This window comes from Peromyscus maniculatus, chromosome 1, assembly GCF_049852395.1.
Source record: "Peromyscus maniculatus bairdii isolate BWxNUB_F1_BW_parent chromosome 1, HU_Pman_BW_mat_3.1, whole genome shotgun sequence".
Lineage (NCBI taxonomy): Eukaryota > Metazoa > Chordata > Mammalia > Rodentia > Cricetidae > Peromyscus > Peromyscus maniculatus.
In genome coordinates this window covers 103,573,256-103,590,909 of record NC_134852.1, presented here as the reverse complement: position 1 = coordinate 103,590,909, position 17,654 = coordinate 103,573,256, and the positions used below count along the sequence as shown (strand labels likewise).

Here is a 17,654-nt window from a genome sequence, read left to right as displayed (position 1 = left end):
TCCACTCTAGCATGTGTGATCCTCTACCCACAGAAATAAAATTAAGGGAAAAAAAGGTGGCCTAAATTTGTATGATGGTAGAAGTTCTCTAATTCAAAACAGGGCCAGTTCCTTGAGGTAGAATGTTCTTCAGCAAACAGTAAACCAAGAGTCAAAAATTATCTATAGGATGTCCAAAGCAAGGACATGGTTGAGGGCATCAAAGGTAGTGGTGTGTCTTGAATGCATGGGCAGAACAGGGTGCAATGGCATGGTCCTAGCTACTTGGGAGATTGAGACAAGAAAATTACTTGAGCCCAGGGAGTTTGGGCAAAATAGTGAAACTGTCTTATTTTTAAAAGAAACAAGTTTATGGAGTACATAGGACAAAGGTATAGAAATAGTTGCCCTAAGCTGGCCCCACTCATAATGGGAGATCACTTGTCTCATCATCTCATGTTAGAAAAACAGAGGTAGGATCAAGAGATGGCTCAGCAGTTAAGAACACTGGCTGCTCTTCCTGAGGATTCATTGGAATCCCAGTACCACTATGGTAGTTCACAACCTTAACTCCAGACCCCAGGGTTTCAACGGTCTCCTCTGGTCTATGGGGGCACCAAGCACACTGTGATGCACAGACAAAAATTGCATACAAATAAAAAGTTTTAAAAAAAGAGACCAGTTAAAAACAAACTAGGTGTGGACAACTAACCATTACTAACTAGAAGTATAGTTTCCTATCTGAAAACAATTCCTAATCTCTGGAATGTTGACATGTCCACTCCAGTATGAATCTGCCTTGCTTCAATTGAGAAACTGCTTTTACTGTCAACTTACCTTGAAATCTATGCAATCCCATATCTTGATAGTTTTATTAAAACTGCTGTATCAATGACTTTGCCAAAACCAGTGTATTTTTCCTTAGCTTAATTGTGGACCATTACTTTTAAAACTATTTTCCGATTTATAGGACAGTTCATGTTTTTAATTTGCTTTTTCTTCTTCTTCTTCTTTTTTTTTTTCTTTCCCGTTTTTTGGTTTTTTTCGGAGACAGGGTTTCTCTGTGCAGCTTTGGAGCCTGTCCTGGAACTCACTCTGCAGACCAGGCTGGCCTCGAACTCACAGATCCGCCTGCCTCTACCTCTAAAGTGCTGTGATTAAAGGTGTGTGCCATGGCTGCCTGGCGTGTTTGCTTATTTTATAATAAAGATTTAAAAAACAAGTATAAAAATGTCTTCTTTCATGCCTCCTTTTTGTGGTCTATAATGTAATCACTTAATTTGGTATAGCTTCTTTCCAAACTTAAAATTCACTTAAGATTGAAGTGAGATTACATTCATTTTCTCTTTTTTTCTCCATTGCATTATAACCACATGAATTAATGCCTGTAGACTGCATGTCTACCACTATTATTTGTATTTTCTATCCTTAATAAAAAAAAATCATGCTGAGTACGTGTTTACATCATGTAAGAATGGGTGCACACATGAGACAGCAACTTGCAGCAGTCAGTTCTCTCCCACCATTATGTGGGTTTTCAGGATTCAATCCCGGTTACAGGCTGACTCATCTTCTCTCTGTACACCATCTTATAGACATAGTAAAACTTACTCAGCTGTTCTTTATGGACCTTCCTCATTCTAATTAACTGTAAAGTGTTACAGTGACTATGGTTATCTATCTGAGCAAGGTATTTGCAAGACTTTACATAGTCATTGCTTCATAGGTAATTTATATTTAAGTTTTTGAATTATGGTTATATTTGCTTCATATTTGGCAAGTATTCTGGCCTACTTTTCCTCTGGTGATACTTCCCAAGGATAGATTACTTTGGGGTATTCTTTTATGATCATATAGTTCTTGAGCCAACTTTTGGATATTTGTATTTTCTTAAATTATCCAAGTCAATTTTCCAAATTATTAGTGTAAGTTTTATAAAAGAATTTATTTTTTGGGGGCTGGAGAGATGGCTCAGAGGTTAAGAGCACTGGCTGCTCTTCCAGAGGTCCTGAGTTCAATTCCCAGCACCCAAATGGTGGTTCACAACCATCTGTAATGAGATCTGATATTCTCTTCTAAATAAATAAATAATCTTAAAAAAAATAATTTTTTTTTAAAGACCTCTATATACCTTGCTCCTCTTGTTTCCAATACTGTTTTTTCTTCTTTCTCAGATTTGCTGGGTCCATTGTGTAGGCTTATCTATTCTATACAGTATAGCCCAGAAACTGAGCCTTTCCTGTTGGAAGTAGCTATAAGTACTGTTAGTTTAGTCATAGTAGGTTCCAAATCACTCCTACTAATGCCATCCTGATCAAATGTGACCTGTTTCTTCATCTGTAAGAAATAAACACAATACAGATTAGGTTTAAAATTATTTGCAAATCAATTGTCATATGCATTGGTTTCACATATTTAACTCAATAAATTCTTGACCCACAAAAGATCTCAACTGCTCCAGTTCTAAAAAGAAAAAACTAATTAGACTGGAATGACTAATCCCATTTCCCCTTCCAACAGTAAAAATACTTTGTTTGTATCCTATCAGTTCACTCACCTGACAATCAGATCAACCCATACATTCAACAACACAGTAGCTAAATATTCTAGAGGCCAGGAACACCCAGATGTTGAAGATAAGATGCTTACCTTCCATAATGTTCACCTCCCTAGGGAGGGGGTAAAAATCAAATGTTAAGTAGGTGATTACAATGTGTGGTATGATCTAATAAAGGCTTTGGGAAATCAGGTTTTGAGGGGAATGTACAAAAACAAATAAAAAAAATCAAGGATGTGCTAGGAATTCTAATGCAGGTATTTACTACTTAACTACTTAACTTTGATGCTTTTTTTTTTTTTTTTTTTTGGTTTTTTCGAGACAGGGTTTCTCTGTGTAGCTTTGCGCCTTTCCTGGGACTCACTTGGTAGTCCAGGCTGGCCTCGAACTCACAGAGATCCGCCTGCCTCTGCCTCCCGAGTGCTGGGATTAAAGGCGTGCGCCACCACCGCCCGGCTAACTTTGATGCTTTTTAAAATATGTAGAATGAAAAAAATACTCAGTCAAGGTTTTAGTAATAAAAAACTAATACAAAGCACTGAAAACAACAAAGCACTGAAAACAATGTTCGACTGGTCATATAAACTCAAGAAATGTCAGTCACTACTACTTAAAAAGCTATGTTAAAGAAAATCCATTTACCTCAAGGGAGAAGGTATATGGTCAGGAATTTCCCAAATGTGTTCAGAGAACATAACCATGGAGAGGGCAGTAGTGTAGTTTCTGGAGGGCAAATAACATAATCAGAGACAGAGAAATGAGAAAGTTTGTTTAGAGGACCCCAAGTCATTACTCTTGACGGGAGAATGCATGTATGGTAAGGCAAGTATACCCCCCCACCCCCCAAAAAAAAATCGAACTGAGAAGTGCAAGCAATATGGACGATGCTTATAATTTTTGCATTCTCAGCAGCTAGCACAAAACTCGACGCATACACTCGTAAAAATGAAGTGGAAGAATACATGTTGAGCAACGTTGTTGGAAAGGTTTGGTTCAGTTAAAAATAATGTTACAGTGAAAAAAACCTTGCATTTGAAGTAGGACTGGAGTCGTCTTTTGCCCAACGGCTGCTGTTTCTAGAACTTACCTGCTGTTTGGCTTTAGCAAATGACTGGCATCTTGAGTGCCGACCTGTACACCGGGGATGACACCTAACAAGCGAACATCCAAGAGCCCGACACGAAGCAAGCTCTCAACAATGACAGGGGCTGCACCTCCTGCCGCCCCCTTTAGGTATTTTTCTCTATCTGCGAAGCCATAGGGTAAAAACAGATTTTCTTTCAAACCAACACTCAAATAGTATACCAGGCTTGCCAAGGACGAAAAGGCCCCTCCGGCGCGGCAGACAGGTCAGCTCTGCGAACCGCAGTCTTGAGACCTCCATTTGGGGGCGAGATCCACGACGGGGTGTTCCAGAGGCTGCTCTCCACAGGCGCTCGTGAGACTGAGCAAACAGAACAAAACAAAATGAAACAAAAACCCCACCGAAACCCACTCGGCACCAGCGTCCCACGGCGTTCCTCAGGCGAAGCCTCGAAAAAGGTGAAAGGAAGGAAGCAGGAAGTGACGCCACCATAAGGGATACGGAAGTGACCACACGCCGGAAGTGTACTTGTTTCCAAGGCGACGCCTCCGCCACCACTCCCACCAGGCTGCAGGCACTGAGACGCTGGAAAACGACTCTGGGGAGAGCGTTCCCGCGGACGGCGGCCTCCGCCACAGCCACCCGCGGGTACAGGAGCTCCAAGACGGCGGCCTCCGCGCCAGCCGCCGCGCATGTGCGATCCGCGGCTCGCACGGCTACCTAGGCGCCGGGTCCAGGGAGAGGGTCGTGGAAGAGCAGGGATCCTGCCGCCTCAACCCCAGAGAAAGAAACCGCGAAGAAGGTGACCGCCGCTCCAGGATCTCCGGAAGAGTAGGTGAGGACGGCGGCTTTTCCCGCAGGGACTCGAGAAGAGTCAGTGAAGACCTAGGCCAGCACCGCAGTGTCTCCCAGGAGAGAGTCAGGGGACACGATGGCCACCGGCAGAGCAGCCCATGGGTGGCTGTGAGGGGCGACGGCGGCCAGTGCAGCAGCCACGCGGACCCCCATCCCTGCGACCCGAGGGGAGCTGTCAGTGAAGACGCCTGGGTGGGCATCCCTGAAGCCCGAGGGCCCCGAACCCCCGACTCGGGGGACAGAGGCAGTGACGGCCGCAGCGGTTCCTGTGAAGGAGCAAGTGTCGATGGCAGTCACTGCCCCAGTAGTTCTTGTGGAGGACTAAGTGATGACCGGGGCTATGAGGCCAGCAACTCCTCCAGGGTGAGCATCAGCGAAGACGCCAGCCGCCGCCTCAGTGGCTTCTGGGAGAGAGAAAGCGAAGAAGGTTCCCACTTCAGGGGCTCTTGGGAGAGAAGGGAGGATCGTGGGCCCCGCGCCAGCGACGAGGAAACCAGTAGCTGCAGCAGCAGTGGCCCGTGCGTGGGAGCAAGTGAAGACCGACGCAGCAGCAGGGGCCTGGGCTCCACTCCTCCCCAGAGTCCAAGTCCGAGGGCGAAGGACCGGACCATGCCTGGTGTGTCCAATTCAGGCCCCTCCAAGTCCTCTAGGGAGACTGCAGACTCATGTGAGTCACATTCTTCTGTTGTCATCCCTGTCTAGGCCACGACACTTTTCCTATTTCAGGGGCTTCAGCCTGAGCCCCTGCGGGCATTTTCGTACTCTGTTGTCACTTTCCTTTGCCCTTTATTTTCACCGATTGCCTACATTCCCTTATTGAGTCTTCCCTTTTATATCTACATCATTTGTCTGTCGGACATCTTACTCAGATCAAACATCATTTGTTAAATATTATGGATGTATGTAAGTTCTTTTCTGCGGTAATTTAGATCTATGTTTTTCTAATTTTCATTCTGTTGGAGCTCCCTTTAAGGCTTTTTCTTTTTCCTCCTCCTTTTGGTGAGGATGGGTGTTGTGTGGCAAAACTTTTCCTGGGGATACACAACACACATGTCTACTGACCCCAGAGAGGGATCCCACAACAGACCACAGTGCTGGATAGCACCAAACTCCAACTTGGTGAACTAATGTGTTTTTCTGGGTTACTTGCAGGAATATGGGTGAGAAGTTACAGGAGCAGAAATGACTCAAAGACAGCTGCATCACCAAGGCCCACCCAGCACGGGTGACAGCTCACAAAAGCTGGGAACCTGGAGCACTCTGCACAGCCTGCAGGCAGCTCAACAGGTTGAGAGTGTCATTTCTGAGAGACTCTGGACTGACCTTCTTCCAGAGTCTTTGCAGTTTTTTTTTCCTCTTAGAGTCTTTTTGCAGCTCAGATTGAGAATCTTCTTTGCAGCTCAGCTTCCTTTGGTCTGAGAGGGACTCTCAGCTTTTATTGTTTATTCTATCAGGGAGAGGCCTAGTGAGTCTGGTCAGTTTCAGGGACTTCCCAAAGCTATTTTGAGTTGTGTACCTTCCTGCTCAAGGAGCTTCCTGTAGGATGGAATCTTTCAGGCCTTTCACTTCTTCCTCAGTTTCTTATGTTCTTTCTGTATTCTGTTTCCTATGAACCTTGAGCCTTAGAAGAGTTGACTGTTAGATGTTTACCTCTGATTAAGAAATAGGTCACCATGCCACAGTAACAGTTGCCTGTTGAGCTTTACCAGTGGTTATGAGTTGAGGCGGACAACAACAGTGATCTATGGGCATAAACTGGTGTTTATAGGGCAGTTTGACAGGAACATCATGTCCATCTAGAAAAGCCAAAATTTCCTCTGAACCTTAACTGTTTTTAGAGCATCTCCATGTCCCTCATCAAGCAGGTTTGCTGTCCCATACCATGTAGACAAAGACTGCAGTCCTAGGGTTTCTCCCACAGACACTCTTTATCCTGATGGCTCAGCCATAGTTGCAGACTGCCTATTGCAAGAACCATGTAACTGCTGTCATAGCACAAAGGCACACTACCATACACATGTAGGAAAGGACGACTCTATGTGCTTTTCCTCTGCAGATGCTCATCCACCCAGGTTTCTCAACCTTAGTTGCATTTCTTGGTACCCATAGCCGGGATCATATACTCACTCTTCTCCAACTCATCTTTGTTCTGTTGTGTTCTTGTGCAGGTGCCAGTTCTTTGCAGCTCGGCTTCTTTTTGTCTGAGAAGGATGTCCCTTTATGGTGGATTGTGTAAACTGAAATAAATCCTTTCCTCCCCAGGTCGCGTTTGCTTATGGTATTTCATCACAGTAATAGGAACCCTAACTATGATACTGAGCCTGGGCAAGACACCAGAATTATCATTTAAGTGTTTCTAGCAGTTTATGACTTCTAGCAATATTTGTAAGCTGAACTCAATTATATTTCTCAGTATATGCTTGTTTCTCTAGATTTAGGATGCCAAGTTTTCCTGAAACTTAGTTGTCCCTTGCTCCCTCCCTCCCTCCCTCCCTCCCTCCCTCTCTCCCTTCCTTCTTTCCTTCCTTCCTTCCTTCCTTCCTTCCTTCCTTCCTTCCTTCCTTCCTTTTTTCTTCCCTCCCTCCCTCCCTCCCTCCCTCCCTCCCTCCCTCCCTCTCTTCCTCCCTCCTTTCCTCCCTTCTCTCCTTCCTTCTTTTTCTTTTTTGAGACGGTGTCTGACTATGTGTAGCCTTGGCTGGTTTGGAACTCACTATGTAGATCAAGCTGGCCTTAAAATTATAGAGATCTGCCTGCCTCTGCCTCCTAAGTGTTGAGATTAAAGGCACTCATCACCATGACTGTGTTTAATTTTTTATATATTCAGTTCCTTTGTTGGAAGGGTGGTGGGTCAGTGGTCATGCTATATAGCTCAGAACTAGAACCTGAAGTCTGATTAAGATATACTTAGTTGGTTTCAATTTTTAGTTTATATAAACAGTGCTTAGTGATTGTTTCATGTAGGTCTTATTCTTGAGATGTATACCAGGGCAACTGGGATTTCTCACGTTTCAAGGTGGTATGCTTATATTAGCTATTATCTTTCCTTAGTCACAAAACTGTCTGTCTTATCTATCTCCAGCACATATACACATAAACTTTTTTTTCTGGGAACATGGCTGTTGGTGTGATTTGTTTTTTTGTTTTAGACTACTCTAGTTCAGAATAGTCTAAATTTTGTAGTACATTTTCCAGAAAGCTAAAGTGATGTGCTTTCTCTTGGTTCATTGCTGTAGTCTTTTTTCCCACAGTTCTGTAATTTATTTGAAGAAATTTGATTTTTCAGTAGGTTCCAGGAAGAAGGTGCATTTTGGTAGCATACATGATGCAGTACGGGCTGGAGATGTCAAGCAGCTTTCAGACATAGTGGGACGTGGAGCCAACCTTAATGAAGTGGATGTTCTCCATCAGTTTACCCCTTTACATTGGGCAGCGCATTCTGGAAGTTTGGAGGTAAGAATCTATAACTACCGTTAAACTAAAATAAATTGATAATGATAGTTTTATAAATTTAGTATACAGGGATAAGGTTTCATGCTTGACACTCAAAATAATCTTTTCAGTTCAATCTTTTATTTGAGTGATCTTTAGTAGGGCTTCCTAACAAATTACCTGAAAATGCCGTGTTGTGAAGTAGCCATTTTTAATGCTCATGAGTGAACTAAGAGGTTGAATTGCAGTGACAGCTTGTCTTTGCTCCATAATGTCTGGGAATGTTTAGTTAGAAGGCTGAAAGACCACAGCGGGGGATATAGCTCAACGATAGAGCACCTGCCCCCGGTACATGAGACCCTAGGTTCAATCTCCAGTACTGAACTAGTGTGCTGAGGCTAGACTCTCCTGAAGCCTCATTCACTCAGATAGCTAGTGATTGATGCGGGAGAGAGACTGAGTACTTTAGTTCCAAGTAGGTTTTTTGCTGAGTTCTCTCCTGGAGCTAGTTTGTACTTTACAATACGGTAACTAGGTTCTAAAGACAAGCAGAGAGGCTAACTTGTAGAGCATGACAATGAACCCATGCTCATGTTTTGCATAGAATTTAAAGTCCCAAAGAACATTTCTTAGGCGTCATTCCTCTCCAGAAAGTTAAGTATTATACAGGGTGGGCATTTATCAGTCTTTTGATTACTGGACTTCAATACTTTGATAGCTGGACCTTTGTAGTCAGCCTCAGGAGGAGAAAGTGGCCAAATAAGGAAACAGACCTTGGCAGCTAGCTTTAGGAATGTCATCTAATGGGTTTTAGCAAGGCAGAGGGAATGGGGGAGAAGGGCAAGGCCTACGAGAGCCATGTTTGCCATGCTCGGGCTGGCTAGTGCCCCTTCAGTACCCATTCAGCTTCATTGATTACTTTCATTTAATCATTTTTAAAGTTTTTAAAAGATATTTTATTTATTTATGTTTTAGACAAGGTCTCACTGTGTAGCCCTGGCTGTCCTGGAACTTCCTATGTAGACCAAACTGGCCTCAGACTCAGAGATCTACCTGCCTCTGCCTCCTGAATGCTGGGAATAAAGGACTGAAATCATGACACACTATTTCTGATACTGGTTTTCCCAAGTTGTTGGCTACTGAGGTTGGGATTTTTCTCTACAATATGCTTGAGTCTAGTGTTCACTTTGTTCACTTCTAAAGAAAATGACCCTCTGGTAGGAAAATGGAACTATATAACCAAGTAGATCTGCACTATGAAGCTATGGGTAGGGAAAGCTATTGCCCCAGGTAGAAACAAGTCCTTTCCTTTTCTTACTGAAATACAGTAGCTTTTCTTTCTGTTTCCTTTAAAAATCTTTCTATTTATGTGTATGTATACATGTGTGGATAGTGTGCACATGTGTGCATGTGCCTGAGGAGACCAGAAGAGGTCTCCTGGAACTGGAGTTCTAGGCAGGTGTGAGCAGGTGTGAGCCACCCAGTGTGGGGACTGAGGACTGAACCCAGTCCATTTTTCTTTTTTCTAATAATTACTGTTTTTTAGATTGATTTTATTTTAAGTGTGTAGGTACTTTGCCTGCATGTATGTCTGTGTACCATGTGTGTGCCTGGTGCCCACAGAGGTCAGAAGAGAGCATTAGATTCCTTAGTATTGGAACTGTGGATGGCTGTGAATCATCATGTGGGTGCTGGGAATTGAACTCGGATTCTTGCAAGAGCAATCAGTACTCTTAACCGCTGAGCCATCTCTCCAGCCCCAAATAACATTTTTATTAGTTGTCCTAATTGGATATTCATGGGAAATGAATGCGAACCTTGACCCATACTAGGCTCCATATAGTATTTATCCAAAATAGATCATAACTAAATATAAAACTTGTAAGACATATAAAAGCAGGACAGAACCTTTACAAACCATATACTTGACTAGAAATCATATCCAGTTTAAATAAGGAACACTTAGAACTGAACAGTAAGAAAATAAATGTGTAAAAGTTATTAGACATTTTCTCAGAGAGAATGTGTGGGCTGGACGGCTATTGAGCCTTCCAAGAAGTTCAACATTATTAGCCATCAGAGAAATACAAATTAAAATTACAGTGAGAAGCCACATATACGTAGTAACAGTGAAAGAGAAAGTGAAAAATTCCCAAATGACAATGCCTTGCCTAAGAATGTGGAGAACAGAAACACTCATGCATGGTGAGACGGTAAAATAAAATAGACACTCTGGCAGACATTTGGGAACTTTGTTATGATGTAAAACATACATTATTCCTGTGTAACAGCACTTTTATTACATATTTATTCAAGAGAAATGCTAAAGCAGCATGTGAGTGTTTATAGTGGCTTTAATTTCAAGGAGCTAAACAGTGCTGACACATAGTCATTTCTCCACAAATATTTGAGGAATAAATGATGGTTAGTCAGGTTGAGCTCCTTTAAAAAGTGGACTAGGAAGAGAGCTCAGCAAGTAAAGGTGCCTGTTGCCAGACTTGACGACCTGAGTTTGACCCCTGGAACCCACATGGTGGAAGGAAAGAGCTAGTTCTCACGAGTTGTCCTTTGACTTCCTTGTAGGCATGTGTGAATCATGCAGACAAGACAATGAATAAATATAATAAAAAAAACTGGGCCGGGTGAGGGTGGCGCACGCCTTTAATCCCAGCATTCGGGAGGCAGAGCCAGGCGGATCTCTGTGAGTTCGAGGCCAGCCTGGGCTACCAAGTGAGTTCCAGGAAAGGCGCAAAGCTACACAGAGAAACCCTGTTTTGAAAAACCAAACAAACAAACAAAAAAAAAAAAAAAAAAAAAAAAAAGAGGGCAGTGTCCCAAACATCCAAGCTTATTTAAATAAACATTTAAAAAAATGACAAAATTTTTTGTTGGTCATTAATTTTGGTGGCCGACAAATGATGCCTAAATGATAAGTCTTTTAGTAAATTGCAGGTTATGAGGGATGTGGAAATGAGTCAAAGATAGTCAATTCTTTTAAAAGGAAAAGTGCTTCTTTGAAGTAGAATGTGTGATGTTATTTAAAGATATTTAAAGATTAAACACCAGATGCTGCACAGACGTCTAGGTGCAGTAGTAAGGTGAGATGTAGGTTAGTTTAAAAACTCTCAGGTTTTAGTTCACTGACTGCTCTTCCTTTAAAAAAAAAAAACCCTATTATAGGTATTTTTAGAGATACTATCGCAGTAACAGTGTTTGTTTTGATACAGAAGTTTCTGGATCCATTTAAAGATTTGTAGTAGAAGTTAGGCATAGTGTTAAGTGCTAGTTATGGACTCCCAGCTACTCAGAAGAATAAGGCAGGGCATCGTTGGAATCCAGGAGTTCAAAGCCATCTTGGACAACATTGCAAGATCACAACTCTTTAAAAAAAAGATTTATTTTAATTAGGTATATGAGTGTGTGTCTGTGTGTGTGTCCGTGTGTGCGCACGCGCGCTGGGCGGGGGGGCGGGCATGTGAGTGCAGGTGCTGACTGAGGCCAGAAGAGGGTGTTGGATTTTGTGGAGATGGAGTTGGAGGCGGTTGGGAGCTCCCTGACATTGGTGGTGGGAACTGAGCACCTATCTCTAGGAAGAGCAGCAAGTCCTGCTGAGCCATCTTTCTAGCTCTAGAAGAGAAGAACAAAAAAGATAATAGTGACTGCAAATCGGCAGCTCTTGAGGAAACTTACTCACAGATTGGTTTTGTTTGGCATGTACAAAATTAGCCAAGTGGTGTATTTATTGGACCAGCATTTATTTCACTTACAGCAAGAAATGTCTATAACTTAGTATCAAGTGTACCTGGTAGACAAGGAATGTGGCTTCCAGTTTGTTATAGTTTTTATTACTTTCTCTTACCTGACAGTGAAGCCAGATATTGGTTGCTATGCCACTGTGTTTGTGCTTTTGACTTTCTTTCTTTTTTTTTTTTTTTTTTTTTGGTTTTTCGAGACAGGGTTTCTCTGTGTAGCTTTGCGCCTTTCCTGGAACTCACTTGGTAGCCCAGGCTGGCCTCGAACTCACAGAGATCCACCTGGCTCTGCCTCCCAAGTGCTGGGATTAAAGGCGTGCGCCACCACCGCCCGGCGACTTTCTTTCTTTCTTTCTTTCTTTCTTTCTTTCTTTCTTTCTTTCTTTCTTTCTTTCTTTCTTTCTTTCTTTCTTTCTTTCTTTCTTTCTTTCTTTCTTTTTTTTCTTCAGACAGGGTTTCTCAGTGTAGTTTTAGTGCCTGTCCTGGATCTCGCTGTGCAGACCAGGCTGGTCTTGAACTCACAGAGATCTGCCTGGCTCTGCCTTCTGAGTGCTGGGATTAAAGGCGTGTGCCACCACTGCCTGGTGCTTTTGATTTTCTTATACTGGGCTTACACTCATCTATGTTGTTTTTCATGTTACAGTGGGAATCTTATGAAACAGACTAACTTGAAAAGTTATAAAAATACTGAAAGTATCTAACATACCACCCATTAATGCTGTTATTCTCTTAGTGCCTTCACTGGCTACTCTGGCAGGGTGCTGATACCACACAGAAAACTGCAAGAGGATGGACAGCGGCTCACATAGCTGCAATCCGGGGTCAGGATGCCTGTATGCAGGTAATGATTTTGGTTACTGTTTTTTTTTTCCCCCTTTTAATTCAGTGAGTTCAGTTACTTTATCATAGGTCTGTTGGAATTTTACTCTTATTCTCTTTGATCCAACATGTGCAGTTATATGCTGTAAAGAGAGAATGACAGACAACAGCTAGCCACATCAATGATACGTGGCTGTAGATTCTTTAGTCTCTGAAGTAGTTGGGTTGTCTTGAGTGCTATCACAGTCATGACCAGAGACTCGTGTTGGTAGTTTGCTGCTGTGGTGCAGATGTTTGCATTGGGTAAGTCTGTTCAAATCTTAGCTCTCAAAGTTATGGGTGTTAACTTGAGAAGGTAGGCAGTAAGAGGAAAGAGAAAATACAGTAGTAACTTTTGGGAAATTAGGTCAAGTGAAGCTTTGCCGAATGTGTTCCTTCCAACAAGCATTAGCTCAAGCCACTCCTTGCACCCTGCTTCTCTTTTCTGCCCCCCAGTGGTCTCTTCCTTCTTAGAGCTTTTATGTTGTGTATTTTGGTGCTGTGCTGTGTGCTTGCTCCTCATCAAGGCCTTCTTTATGTAGTTGACTATGTATCCTTACAAATGTCCTGCTTCCCTAGGTTGACAAGTTTTATTATTATTATTATTATAATCCTTAAAACACAGTAAGTACCCAGTATATCATTTATGACTGTTATTGGCCGGTTAGATTAGACAAGGTCATGAAGATTATTCTCTTTTAAAGCCCTTGGTAGGAATTATGACTGAGTAATCCTTTGCTAAGGTATTGGTAAATAAAGGCTGATTAAAAATGGAAATGCTGGGTGAGAAAAAAAATAAAAAATATTGACTAGGAGGGAGTTGGGAGTGTAGCTGCATGATACAATGCAGGGGTAGCATGGTCAAGGCTCTGGGTCTAATCCTCAGTGCCAAAAAAAAGGAAAAGGTACTGAAAGTTCACTTGTAAAAATAGATTTTAATCTTTGGAGCTGTTGTAGGGTCAGCAAAATTGAGCAGAAGATACACAGATTTCGAATTGTTAGATTGATTTTCCAGCTGGTGGTTCTCTAGTGGTACACCATAATTACCTGACACCCATAATTTACACTGGGGTTCACTCTTGGTATTGTACATACTGTGCATTTGAACAAATTTATAAGGACACAGTTCTTGGCTTCTTTGCTTATTTTAGTGATAATGTCTCGATGTATAAGACAGGCTGGGCTTGAACTTGTGATCCTCCTGCCTCAGCCTTCCAAGTTCTAGGATTATAGTCACCAACATACCTGATGATCACTAATTTTTTCATTGTTCTCTCCTATATTACATCCTGACTGCAGTTTCCGTTCCCTCCCCTCCCCTAGTCTCTATCCTACCTCCCCTCTTATCCAGCCCTCCCCCCTCCCCCTGCCACCTCCCTTCAGACAAGAGCTGGCCTCGCAGGGATATCAACCAAACATGGCATAACAAGCTACAAGACGAGGCACATCAAGGCTGGACAAGGCAACATAGTAGGAGGAAAAGGGCCTCATAAGTAGGCAAAAGAGTCAGAGACCGCCCTCACCCCCCACCCCGCCCAAGGCTCCCTGATCTCTTCCAGCTCCCAAGAATCCTGGTCAAGTTAATTCTGGATCACTAATTTCCTTTAGTTCTGGGTATTTCATTGTCTGAATGTTTGTTAGTGTTCACCAACTCAAGGATATTTTTGTTGTTTCCAAATCTGACAATATGAATAAAGCTTATAAATATTCACTTTAAGATTTTCATTGAGCCGGGCGTTGGTGGCACATGCCTTTAATCCCAACACTTGGGAGGTAGAGGCAGGCAGATCTCTGTGGAGTTCGAGGCCAGCCTGGTCTACAAAGCAAGTTCCAGGAAAGGTGCAAAGCTACACAGAGAAACCCTGTCTTGAAAAACAAAAAAACAAAAACAAACAAACAAAAAAATGTCATTGAGCCTAAGTTTTCTATTTTATTATTAGGTATTTACCTAAATAACAAGAAGTGTGTGATTGTTGGGTTATGGTTATGCTAAGCTAAGGTTATGCTTAGCTTCCTAAGAGACACACCCCACTGTCTTCCAGAGTACTCAGCCTCTGGTTCCTCAGCCTTGCCAGCTTTTGTGTTGTCAGGGTTCTGGAGTTGGGCCATTCTAATAAGTAGATAGTGGCATTTTATTGTTGTTTATATTTGCATTTCTCTGGTGACCTTTGATGTGGAGTAGCTTTTCATATGGTTATCATCTTTGGTCAGTGTCTGCTCTGAACTTTTTTTGGTATTATAGGAGAGTGATCTCAGGGTCTGCTGCAAGTTAAGGAGTTTACCACTGAGCTACATCTACAGCTCTGAACAATGTTAAAATTGAACTTTTTTCTTATTGTTTAAGAATTTGTTTTGTATCTTGGGTAATAGTGCTTTATCAAATATGTCTTTAAGATTTATTTATTTATTATGTATACAGTATTCTGCCTGCAAATGTCCTTGCAGGCCAGAAGAAGACATCAGATCTCATTACAGGAATCTGTGAGCCACCATGTGGTTGCTGGGAATTGAACTCAGGACCTCTGGAAGAGCAGTCAGTGCTCTTAACTGCTGAGCCATCTCTCCTGCCCCCAAATACGTCTTTAACAAATATTTTCTCTGTATGTGAACTATCTTTTTTATTCTCTTTCCAGTGTCTTTTTAGAGTAGTGGTGTTTAATTTTGATGAAGCCTAGTTTATTAGTTCTTTCTTTCATGGATTGTATATTTGGTATTATATCTAAAAAACTGTAGCCCAGCCCCCAGTTATCTAGATTTTTCCTCTAGGGGTGTTATAGTTTTGTGTTTTCTATGTGTGATCTATTTTAAGTTAATTTCTTTCTTTCTTTCTTTCTTTCTTTCTTTCTTTCTTTCTTTCTTTCTTTCTTTCTTTCTTTCTTTCTTTCTTCTTTCTTTCTTTCTTTCTTCTTTCTTTCTTTCTTTCTTCTTTCTTTCTTTCTTCTTTCTTTCTTTCTTCTTTCTTTCTTTCTTCTTTCTTTCTTCTTTCTTTCTTTCTTTCTTTCTTTCTTTCTTTCTTTCTTTCTTTCTTTCTTCTTTCTTTCTTCTTTCTTTCTTTCTTCTTTCTTTCTTTCTTTCTTTCTTTCTTTCTTTCTTTCTTTCTTTCTTTCTTTCTTTCTTTCTTTCTTTCTTTCTTTCCTCCCTCCCTCCCTCCCTCCCTCCCTCCCTCCCTCCTTTCTTTCTTTCTCTCTCTCCCCTCCCCTTTCCTCCTCCTCCTCCTCCTCCTCCTCCTCTTCTTCTTCTCTCTCTCTCTCTCTCTCTGTTTCTCTATTTGAGACAAGGTCTCTCTACATAGCCCTGGCTGTCCTGGAACTCACTGTGTAGACCAGGTTTGCACCAAACTCATAAAGATCCTCCTGCTTCTGCCTCCCAAGTGCTAAGATTAAAGGTATGTGCCGCCATACCTGGCCAAATTAATTTTTTTCAATGTTTGTAAGATCCATGCTTAGTTTAGTATTTTTGCATGTGAATGCTCAATTGTTTTAGCACCTGTATATTGAAAAGACAATCTTTATTGTATTTACTATTTTTTTCTCCTTTGCCATAGTTTAGTTGACTGTTTATGTAGATCTATTTCTCTGTGCTCTCTTTAGCTCTCTTAGCTCTCTTCATTTCCTTGCAAAAATATCTGTTTGTTCTTTGGTTAATATCAGTTTGTCTTGATTTCTGAAGAGAGTCTTGAAGTTGGGTAATGTCGGTCCTCCAACTTTGTTCTTTTTTAATATTGTCTTGGTTATTCTGGGTCTTTTGCCTCCTTATAAACTTTAAAATCTGTTTGTTGATATCCAGAAAACACATCACTGGGTTTTGATTGGGACTGATAGATTTGTGAAATTAATTCTTTGTCTGTTATATAGGAAGAAATATATAGTCCATGACCTTTATGGAAATTGCCTCAGTTGCACATTTGGATGAAACCATCTTAGAAGATTGACCGGGAACCTAGAGCTAGCCAATTAAGGTCCTGCAGGCAGTGTTAAAGAAGACTTCAACCCCTTTTTAGGGTTACCTAAGGAATGTATCATATTTTGCCTGTCGGTCATATATAGTAGTTTTGTTATAGATAAATTAATTGCGTACCTTTACTCTGTATCAGAACTCACAGTTTAACACCTACACTGATGCACGCCTATTCCCATTTCTCTGTTTGTAGGCTCTTATAATCAATGGAGCCAACCTGGCAGCTCAAGATGATCGTGGATGCACTCCTATACACCTCGCTGCCACTCACGGACACTCGTTTACTTTACAAGTTATGCTGCGAAGTGGAGTGGTGAGGGACTCCTCTTAATTAGTGGTGGGGTGTGATCATGTAGATGGTCTAGGATTTGGTAGTCTGGTTATCTCGTCCTGACTTTAAAATCCTTCCTATGACTTGGAGGAAGTAATTTTTTCCCTTTAGTTTTCCCATCTTTAAACATGGATGCAGTAATTGAGACAAATATTCCCCTGCCTCTCACCCAAATGAACAGTAATACAAAATATTTCAGAGTTTTGTGTTTGGCTGCTGGTTCAGAGCTTAACTGGGAAGATTCTGAAGCTTTTAAACAAATCTTCACCAGGTAATTATGTCTTTATGAATTTGTATCTACAAAATGCTTTAAAAATCTTCTTTATTTCAGCCACCAGTTTAGGAAGTGATTTATTTCTCCAGGTTTTAATTTATTTATTCTAATGTTTATTATTTTTTTAAAAATATTTTTAAACTGGCCAGATGGTGGTGGCATACACCTTTAATCCCAGCACTTGGGAGGCAGAGCCAGGCAGATCTCTATGAGTTTGAGGCCAGCCTGGTCTACAGAGCGAGATCTAGGAAAGGCATCAAAACTACATGGAGAAACCTTGTCTCAAAGAACCCCCTCAAAAAATTTTAAACTATGTGTATGTGCTTGTGGGTATGTGTATATGAGTACAGGTGCCTGCAGAGGCCAGAGACCTCAGATTCTCACTGGAATAGTTAGAGGCTAATGTTAGCTTACTGATGTTGCTCAGAACCAAACACAGGTCCTCTCCATGTTTAACTGCTGAGCCACCTCTCTGGTTCCCTAGTATTTATTTTTGATAGTACTCAGTGGTTGTCTAACTTTTTTAAAGAACAGAGCATCTACTGACTATGATGGCTCATGCCTGTAATCTCAGCATT

The 17,654-nt window shown here is 41.7% G+C and overlaps 1 protein-coding gene and 1 long non-coding RNA gene across 4 annotated transcripts in view; one reads left to right on the top strand and one right to left on the bottom strand.

Annotated features, from left to right (window-relative positions):
• Positions 1–2,191: 2,191 nt before the first annotated feature.
• Positions 2,192–3,979, bottom strand: LOC143267767 (uncharacterized). Its single transcript, XR_013043197.1, has 3 exons — positions 3,842–3,979; positions 3,179–3,259; positions 2,192–2,316 (listed from the first exon to the last, which is right to left on the bottom strand). It is a non-coding gene; the product is annotated as an uncharacterized LOC143267767 (long non-coding RNA).
• Positions 3,714–17,654, top strand: part of Ankrd42 (ankyrin repeat domain 42) — a 45,444-nt gene continuing 31,503 nt past the window's right edge. The window contains exons 1-4 of one of the 3 annotated variants that reach the window (XM_042280351.2): positions 3,714–5,142; positions 7,759–7,925; positions 12,390–12,497; positions 16,665–16,784. In XM_042280351.2, the coding sequence (XP_042136285.1) occupies positions 5,085–5,142; positions 7,759–7,925; positions 12,390–12,497; positions 16,665–16,784 (453 nt within the window). In that variant the 5' untranslated portion in view covers positions 3,714–5,084. The remainder of the gene's footprint in view (positions 5,143–7,758; positions 7,926–12,389; positions 12,498–16,664; positions 16,785–17,654) is intronic. The other 2 variants (XM_042280353.2, XM_076547227.1) reach the window with 2 other exon arrangements.